Here is a 10,260-nt window from a genome sequence, read left to right as displayed (position 1 = left end):
GTGGTCTTGTCCACCAGTTTGCAAAAAAAAAAAAAAAAAGTAGTAGGTAGCTGAACTATCAACTCTTATGACAAAGTGCTTTCAAATGATTCAGTGCATGAAAGAGCTATGATTTTGAACATTTTGCTAACCTAACCTGTCACAAATCAGTCATCGCTAGTTCTTAAGAGCAATTTCACAGCTAACATAGACTTAGACATATAGAGGGTGTTTATACAGAAATTTTAAAGGTAAATTAATGAAATCCCCCAGCAATTTAATTCTAATGCTAATTAATTCTAATTCTACTGTCAAAAAAAAAAAGCTATTATTTGTGGATCTTACATATAGAGGGTGTTTATACAGAAATTTTAAAGGTAAATTAATGAAATCCCCCAGCAATTTAATTCTAATGCTAATTAATTCTAATTCTACTTCTACTGTCAAAAAAAAAAAGCTATTATTTGTGGATCTCGGTGGGAAAATTATGGACTATATGAAATTCACTTTAATTCACTCAAAAATATATATTTCATTTCTTTGAAGAATGTACAGCAATGATCATTCAGGGGGCTCAGAATGTTGTGCTCTCACTCTGTTATTATGACTCAATGTCTTTGTGTTGTATTTCATCTATCTGTGCTTCTCTTAGACGTGAGAGATCACTGCTCTGAGCTCAGCTGCTCTGAGGATGAATGGTGTGGGAAGAAAAATGGTGTTTATGGCTGTATGTGTAACGACGACCTACCCAGACCACAAGCTGACTCTTTTGGTTGGTAACATTCCACAACAGAATGTGAAATATTATATATTTTTTCTATTTGGTCTATTACATTTTGTTTTTTAATACTTCTGACAATCTTTTGGATGTTTTTAATTCTCTCAGATTTCTCAGAAACCTGTGAAAGCAGCTCTGGCTCCTTGTCTGTGTCTCGCTGTCAGCTCTTTGAGGCTGGTTTTCCAGCTGACTTCTTACACCTCAATGATCCCAGCTGCAAAGGAACGGTCCGGAATGGCAGAGTGGAATTCCATTTTGATAACGATGAACACATCTGTGGCACAAATCTTGTGGTAAGACAAATTAGACAAATTATATATAATCCAAACATTTGTAGTGTCTCATAGACCCAAAGGATTGGATTGACTGATACAAATTTCTTGGGGGTTTTATATTTAATAATTTTACTTTAATAAATGTTTTTTTTTAACACCTTGAATTCAATTTAGTCTACATGTCAAAATGTTATGCATGTTGTTCACAGGCCAACGGCACCCACTTTATCTATGATAACTTTATTCTGGGGACACCGAGGTCAGAAGGTCTCATCAGCAGAGAGAAAATCCTTAAGCTTTCTTTCAGCTGTGTTTATCCTCAAACACAAACACTTTCCATGAATGTGGAAACAGTGGAGACGTGAGTCACATACAAACTCTGATTCCAGCTGTACTGTTTTATTAAAGGAGTAGAATTTTAGCTGTAAAGCTTAGTAGTTTTAACACAGATCTGTCCATTATTTCAACAGTGTTGTGCACAAGACGCTCCCCACTGGTGAAGGGAGATATCAGGTTCGGATGATTCCATATGAGGATAATGAGTTTACCCGGCCCTTCACTGGTAAAGTGGATGCAGAGCTCGACCAGAAGATGAATGTGGAAGTTCGTGTTGAGGGGGTTGACAGCCGCCAGTTTGCCCTGGTGATGGACACGTGTTGGGCTACACCTGTGAACGATCCTGATTACAGTCTCCGCTGGGATCTCATCATTAGAGAGTAAAGCGATGTTGTTTTTTCTGTTCCTTAAAGCTCAGTCTTAACTCACTGTAACATTTTTAATAGTAACTTTTGATCTGCACATAGACTGAATAAATAATAATCCATATCCCTTTTAAGATGACCTGACATATTATCTTCCAATATTGCAGTACTAATGCAAATAATTCCATTTATTGTATATAGAATGCTAATGTGCGATGATTTTCAGGAAATCACTTTTGAGTTGAATGTCTCTTAAGTAAAATAAATTAATTTGGTAATTCTCAGGTGTCCCAATCCAAATGACGACACAGTGGAGCTGCTGCAGAACGGCGTCTCGACATCCAGCCGTTTCTCCTTCAGGATGTTCATCTTCACTGCAAACTCCACTAAGCTTTACCTGCACTGTGCTGTTCACCTGTGCCTTCTGTCGAGCAATCGCTGCTCAATGGCGAGTTTAGAAAGCCTCTCATAATTAATAAAAATGTGAGGATATGTTTCTGTGTAGCTATAGAACTAATCTATGGAAATGTATCTCCATAGTTAAATGTAATGGTTAAATTGTAAAGGTTTAAGATTTTACTATTGATAAACCCCAGTTGATCAAACATTAATTATTGGAAGAAAAATGTTACCCTTAATGTCCATGGTGGTAAGGTTCGTCCTCTGCTGGAGAATTTTGTGCACTCCTTTATGTTTCATGTTTGTCCAGTGATATTTAACAGGGATTCACAATGCTGGATTTTCTCTTTTCTCTTTTAGGACTGTAATTCTGGACATCACTGGAGAGAGCACAGGTCTCTGGATTTCCATGACAGTGCTTCCATATCCATGGGTCCTCTGATTTTGTCTGAAGGGAACACAGGTGAATATTTTATTTAATCATTTGAAAATTAAGGTTTCTGTTGATTTCTGCTATCAAAACATTACAATTCACTGTGCATTATATTCCCTGTTCACAGACAAGTGGGTCCCAGAGCAAGTGAAGGTATCTGAGGCTACTTGTTTGTGTGCTTCTCTGATGCTGTTACTTGTTCCTCTGTTCAGTTTCCTTGCCCTATTTTAATGTTTTTCTTCAAACATAATGTAATCTTTTATATGCATAATTTCTAATCCCATTTTAATGAATATTCGAGGGTTTCTAAATTTTTCCTTTTCATAAATGTAATGTTATGTTCCATAATAAGATATTTAATCATTTACATAAATTGTTATATACTACATTAATCTTATTTTACTTCAGAGGTTGTTTTACATTACCAAAGACAATGTTCTGTTCTGCAGTTGCTTTTCAATTCAACATCATTTTATAAAAATTGGGTAGCAGACTTTTAGAAATATGTGATACTGCGATCAGGGTCAGACTTTGTTGGCACCCTAGACGAAATTTTAGAAACATTGAAACTGGACAACAGTTTACTGTACTCAGATTAAATTAATATTATAAAACGTATAAATATAAAGTTAAAAAAATGTATGACAATAATGACAAAATTGACAAACAGCCGGTTCCAAATTACCTTCTAATTGTTTTAAAAGTATGGCAGAACTAAACAAAATACAAACAGGCAAAGCATGATAAACAAAGTTGTGAAGTACTGTATCAGACTAAAATGTTTGTCACATTTGAATCATGATAGAGAGTCAAGTCATTCAATGTACTGTGAACAGCATAACACAAGCACTGTGAGCACTGTCTGTAAGGAGAGGGTAACGGCAATATAGATATGCATTTATTTAATTTATTATAAGGAATATATAATAAGGACACAAAAATGCATTTGAAATGATAGAAGGTAATGGGAGAAAATTGGGAGAAACTGAAATTGAAGAGCTGGGTAGGTCAGAGTACATTCAGTGTGAGACAGTAATTTGCATAAATTCATTTCTGATCAGTCCTTTGACACTGCACTGAAATATTACTACATCTTACTTAAAAAACCCTGTAAAGTTGTCTTATGATCAGTCTGTCTTTGTCTGACCAGCATAAAGTCCACAACTGTTACCAAGCAAATACAATAGCTGCTTCCCAACATCATCTTGTGTATTGTAATCTCAAAGATTTTTACATCACAACTCAACACGACACAGGATTAAACATTAACAATGGTTAATCACAGTAATATAATATGAAAAAAAATAAGTAAATGAATGTTGATTACATTAAGCAATGAATACATAAAGGTAAAGTACATAAAAGAGAGAAAGATTAACGTGAAGGAAGGGGTCTCATCCAGATGTTGTGCCAAAGTGTTTAAATCCTGAAAAATGCAAGGAAAACAATGATTGTGTATTAATTAAACACTGCATCCTGTTGCACAAATGGTAAGTACAAACACACCGTTTTTCATACAGTTCTCGTGAGGTCTATTCATCTTTATATATAAGCTATGATGATAAGGGCAGGGTCAGCACTAAGTGGGAGCTAGGCTGGACATTGTCCACCCAGCGATGCTGAACAAAAACAGGGCAATGAGCAGAATTCTTTCTCATTTTGGCCAATATACGGGACATTGCGGCTAACACAAGACAGCTGCATTTTTGGCAACACTATCTGCATTCATAGCAGCTGCTGGCTTACACTGGTCACGTCAACGAGTGTGTCTAAACGACCGACTTTACTTCCAAGTTTTAAGCATGCAAAGATAAAACAATACACCTTTACTAGGCTAGTTAACTGAAATGAAACGATCAACTGCACAAACCTCTGCCGTGACTTGAACCGTGGTCTCGCGCTGATCACGTAACATCCAGATAGGCACGCCCATAGCGGGTTATGATTGGTCGATCGACAGGCTCAAATCTGATTGGCTAAGGAGTACGAGTGTCCCGCGTGGGAGGAGTTCGCTGCCAGGAAAGTCTCAAAAATACACACACATATCCAAAGCGATTCACAGTCCATGATGAACTCGTGAATTTTAAATATTCAAAAATTTTGCACACAGTTGTACATATGTGAATTGTGTTTTGCATTTGTGAAACGTATTTTATGAATGTATATTCTTATTTTGTGCACATGAATTGGTTTTTGTGAATATATATATATTTTTTTCGTGCACATGAATTGGGTTTCATGCATGTGAATTGGGATACGCATATGTGCATCGTGTCTTTTTTATTTATTTATTTTTTATCTAAATTATTATTGAGTCTAATCTGCTTCCATAGACTTCGGCAATAAAAGTGTTCTAAAACACCTACCTTGATAGGAAGGCAAAGAAGAAGCTGTCGCTGTCACAAAAACCTGCTCAGAAATGTTTTTGTTGCAACAACATGCTCACACACTACACTGGGCTCTGACTGCCTGATCTGCTCCAACAATCCCCAGCTGCAGAACCGCAAGCCACACCTACCTAAAACGGCTCGTTCTAACACGCCCCCACATACCTACGTCACTATTTGGGCGGCGTTATGCAACTCTTCCCAGATAGTGACGTAGGTATGTGGGGTGTGTTAGAACGAGCCGTTTTAGGTAGGCGTGGCTGACTCTTAACTTTTATAAAGAATATCTCTTTGGATTTGAGACTTTAGTCTTTGCAACTTTACAGATCTTCTTTATGCACCAAGAGCTTGTAACACTCCAAAGAGAAAGGAAAAATTGAAATCGCATCATATGACCCCTTTAATCTACGTTGATGTCAAGTCAGCATTTGTTTAATAACGATTTAATCAGATGATATAGATAGATGAGGTAGCTGATCAAAAAGAAGGTGAGATTTATAAGGCTTTCATATAACAAAGCTACTAATACAAATTATGTGTTGTCATATTCTTATTCCAGGAGTAACTAACTGAATGATATTCTATTATTTTAGAATGTTCCACAACAGTTGGCTCTGGGTATTATATATTATATACTATATCATTGTGTAATTGTATTATTGTGTTATATACAATATAACACAATATTGTCTGTTTTGCCAACAAAAATTTCCTATAAAGCCACAGCAGAATTGTTGTGCATCTCAGAGCAACACAGCTGTGATTAGTTTTTTGAATGAATCCGCGTTTTGAACGAATTGGGTGAACCAATGATTCAAAAGCCCATTCATAAAGTGAGCCGTTTACTGAATTCCTGAATGAATCAGCTGTTTGAACGAATCAAAAGAATGAATGACTCATAAGCACATTTACCGCCACCTGCTGGCAGTTTTAGTTTCTTATTTAGAGTATTATTTCATAAAAAAAACACAAGGAATAGTTCAACAATTAAAAAAATTAAATTCAACAACTCCATAAATGCAGTTATGCCCTAAAATTCAAGATATTGGGGCAAAAATGCTCCTGTATGAGTTTGTTTTGTCTCATATTTATATAAGCGATATCACACGAGCAGCGAGAGCAATCACACGAGTGCTGTTTGTCCCAAATTTGATTTTACACAACAGTTCAGTAAATAAGAAGTTAATATTGTGTTATATTTTACAATATAACACAATTATATATACAGTTATATTACTGGGTATTATATATTATATACTATATCATTGTGTAATTGTATTATTGTGTTATATACAATATAACACAATATTGTCTGTTTTGCCAACAAAAATTTCCTATAAAGCCACAGCAGAATTGTTGTGCATCTCAGACACACACAGCTGTGATTAGTTTTTTGAATGAATCCGCGTTTTGAACGAATTGGGTGAACCAATGATTCAAAAGCCCATTCATAAAGTGAGCCGTTTACTGAATTCCTGAATGAATCAGCTGTTTGAACGAATCAAAAGAATGAATGACTCATAAGCACATTTACCGCCACCTGCTGGCAGTTTTAGTTTCTTATTTAGAGTATTATTTCATAAAAAAAACACAAGGAATAGTTCAACAATTAAAAAAATTAAATTATGTCATCATTTACTCAAACCTAAATAACTTTCTTTTGTGGAACATAAAAGAAGGTATTTTGAAGACTGTTGGTAACAAAGCGGTCTTGGTTATCAATGACTTCCATTGCATTGCTTCAACAATTAAAAAAATTAAATTATGTCATCATTTACTCAAACCTAAATAACTTTCTTTTGTGGAACATAAAAGAAGGTATTTTGAAGACTGTTGGTAACAAAGCGGTCTTGGTTATCAATGACTTCCATTGCATGAATGAAAAAAACTGAGCTGTTTCTCAAATTATCTTCTTTTATGTTGAACAGTTTATGTTAGACCGTTGTAGCCTAAACGTGTAATAAATTTTATGTTGAATCAAATAAAATATTTCTTTCTTTTGGGGGTATTTTCACATCCAAATGTAGTTTGCGATTAATTAGATGAATTAATCGACACATAATGTAATTAATTAGATTAAAAATTGTAATCGACTGACAGCTAATTTTTCAGTATGCTCTATACATGGTCCTTGAAATGCCCTTTGATTTCACATCTGTAAGTTGTTGTTTAAAAGTTAATTGGGACTTAATTACATTTGATGATATATTAATATTTGCTTTTCCTTATTTACCAGTTTGATTTTCCTCTAATACAGTATTTCTCAACCCTGGTCCTGGGCGCCCCCCAGCACTGCACATTTTGTGTGTCTCCCTAATCAAACACACCTGATTCTCATTAGCTCATTAAAAGAAACTCCAGGTCCTGAAATGGGTGTGTCAGATAAGGGAGACATACAAAATGTCCAGTGTTGGGGGACGCCCAGGACGGGGGTTGAGAAACACTGCTCTAATACTAAAATGGTGGTGCCTCATTCTCTTGGAAAATTTTGCTGTTGAAAGGTATCTTTTTCTCGCTTACGTTTTTATCTGTCCAGCAGACTACAAATTACCATAATTTTTTCGCAGGAAACATGTCCTCACTGCGTGCAAGTGCCGGAAGAGCAGGAGATTGAAATCTGCAGCAGGGTTTGTTTTTTATATCTCAAATAGGGGCACTTGAGAAAAACAAAAAAACAAAAAAAAAACAATCAAAACTTGATAATGCTTGCTACATCCTGACTAAAGCTCATGACTTTTTAGTATTATGTGTTATGAGATTGAAATCTGCAGCAGGGTATGTTTTTTATGTCTCAAATAGGGGCACTTGAGAAAACAAAAAAACAATCAAAACTTGATAATGCTTGCTACATCCTGACTAAAGCTCATGACTTTTTAATATATGTGTTATTGAATGCACAGTATTATTGAAGGTCTTGCTACTTATGTATGATTATGTGTATAATGGAAAAATAATTGTAAAAATAAATAAATTAATTAAATGTTCAAATCCTCAAGCTTCATTTTGTCTATCTACCTCATCTACCTATCATCTGATTAAATCGTTATAATAAAATGCTGACTTGACATCAAGGTAGATTAAAACTTTGAAGTGATCCAAAACACTACCTGGTGCTATGCTTAGTAAGATAACTTTTGCTCCGCCCACTTCCGGCTTGACGCTGCTGTCCTGAGACTGCTGTGACGTAAGGGTTCTGCGGTTCTGCAGCTGGATGTATCTCGATCTGCTGCGTCATCAGCGCACGATCGTCGCAACCACATGGCAGCGCTGATGATTTTCTCTACATATAATATCTATATTATGTTATATATGAATACAGTATATTAATGAATATGCAAGTGACCTAACTGGTTGTAGGTCTCAAAATGTCAGTATTGTAATGATGTAATGTGTTCACCCACAAGCATAAAATCATTACAATTTAATTCTGATGTACATTATGTATAATGCAATAAATTAATCTTACATAAAAGACAGGGATATAATACAACATGCTTGTTCAAATATGAAATAAAAGGACAAAGCAAAAGATCAAGTGATGTAACAAAGCTGGCTTCATAATCTGTTTCCCTTTGAGTAATAGGCCTATAACATTGAGATAAATGTGATATTGATATTCTAATACCATCTGTGCACTTGTCTTTATTTTCTATTGTGATGATATTGATACTTATTTGCATCAATTGTGTGTAGCAATGAACCTTCATTTCTAAAGGATCTGAAGAATGTTGCAGCACTGGTTGATAGGGTGAGGTTTAGTTATTTCTTAGATCACCAAAACATATGTATTGTTATTGTACTGATTGTTCACACAGGTGAGGCTGTATACGGCTTTGATCCACCTTGAATGACGGTTGCCTCTCCCATTCAATATATAAGAATAGTTTGGAAATAAAAAGACGCTGCATTTTGGTACACACAAAAAATGCTCATAACACACATACACATACATGCACGTCATTATGCTGCTGCTGTCTATATCATGGGCGAGGCCATAAAAGGGCCAGAGGGCACAGATCCACCCAAGATTCATATTTTTGTTTTCAGCTATAGCAATTGCAAAACAATATGAAGTGAAAAGTACTTAGTAAGATTGAATATATACAGTAAATAAATTTTAACAAATGAGTTAGAAACTATAAAAGAAATAATAAAACAAGTCAGTATCACAGCGGGAAAGGTGCTGATTTGTCAGGGCTGAATTCTGCCTTTAAATGAGGTTATTCACCATGTGGGTAGGTCACATCAATCTCACAAACCACTATGATAGTGGAAAACTACGTAATGTGGTTTAAAAAGACAGGTCCATGCAATTTACGTCATTATGGATTCATAACACTGATTTTACCCAAATTGTTCAGACTAAGCCAAATGATCTCAAAAACAATGAAAACAGACTCTCGATGTGTCAGTTCTGGTTCGTTTATTACAATGGATGAGGATGAGTAGGCTTTCTGTATAAATCTTACTTTAATTTATCTTTCTGTATTTTATGGCCCAAAGACAGCACAGGAAAGCTGGTGGTGCTGGGTTCTCTGACCACTGATTTAAAACACAATCACAATTAGACTGATTTATTTGAGGTTCCCCTGTGTCCTTTATGTACATTTAATGTTTATCTTTAAAAGTCCTCCACTCTTATTCTCTCTTCTTCCTCTCTTTTTCATACATCATCTCCTGCTTTTCTCCCATCATCTCTTTCTACTTCCTCCACTCTTTCTTTTATCATCTCTCCTCTTCCTCCTATTTCTTCTCTTATGTTCATTCCATGCTGCACTTCTTCCAGTAACTAAATTATACATAGAAAAATCACAATTGTTAAATGAACATTTGGTAAATTGTGCTTTGTGAAAGTATGGCTTAGCTGTAGTGTTAACAGTTGAACCTTGAATCAGAGATGTTTGTGTGTAGAATTTTAATTTGAATGTTGTATATAATTTGTATTAAATCATGAATCATTTACAGTATGTTTAAGAAAATTAAGAATTGTTCAGATGGCTCCATAAACTGTTTTGAGAACATTGACCAGTAGACTAAAATAGTCTGAAAAACTGTAATGATTTTGGGAATGTGTCTCATCATAATACAGGTTAATCTGATTGTCTTCTATCTACGTCCATCTATTCAAGGCTAAAAAAATGTTTTTCTCAATGGCAGGTGCACAAAGAAATACTGACGTCATGTGACATGAAAAAAAAAGAAAAAGAAAAACTGGTTTGAATTATTGTTGGAGGTGGTGTATTGTTTAACCCAACCCAGGTTTTAGAAAAGGTCCACCCACATTTATCAATACAGTCATAGACAAAAT

At 35.2% G+C, this 10,260-nt stretch overlaps 1 protein-coding gene across 1 annotated transcript in view; it reads left to right on the top strand.

Moving 5' to 3' along the window:
- LOC107748256 (alpha-tectorin-like) overlaps nucleotides 1-2,960 on the top strand; it is an 18,772-nt gene extending 15,812 nt beyond the window's left edge. Inside the window, 7 exon segments of the mRNA XM_016562990.1 lie at nucleotides 632-751; nucleotides 866-1,050; nucleotides 1,242-1,393; nucleotides 1,503-1,748; nucleotides 2,019-2,181; nucleotides 2,493-2,595; nucleotides 2,693-2,960. Of these exon segments, the coding sequence (XP_016418476.1) occupies nucleotides 632-751; nucleotides 866-1,050; nucleotides 1,242-1,393; nucleotides 1,503-1,748; nucleotides 2,019-2,181; nucleotides 2,493-2,595; nucleotides 2,693-2,796 (1,073 nt within the window). The 3' untranslated portion in view covers nucleotides 2,797-2,960.
- Nucleotides 2,961-10,260: the final 7,300 nt, after the last annotated feature.

This window comes from Sinocyclocheilus rhinocerous, unplaced genomic scaffold (genome assembly GCF_001515625.1).
Source record: "Sinocyclocheilus rhinocerous isolate Xijiao unplaced genomic scaffold, SAMN03320098_v1.1 scaffold522, whole genome shotgun sequence".
Taxonomy (NCBI): domain Eukaryota; kingdom Metazoa; phylum Chordata; class Actinopteri; order Cypriniformes; family Cyprinidae; genus Sinocyclocheilus; species Sinocyclocheilus rhinocerous.
Note: the sequence above shows the minus strand (reverse complement) of the source record. Positions and strands in the feature narration are given on the sequence as shown.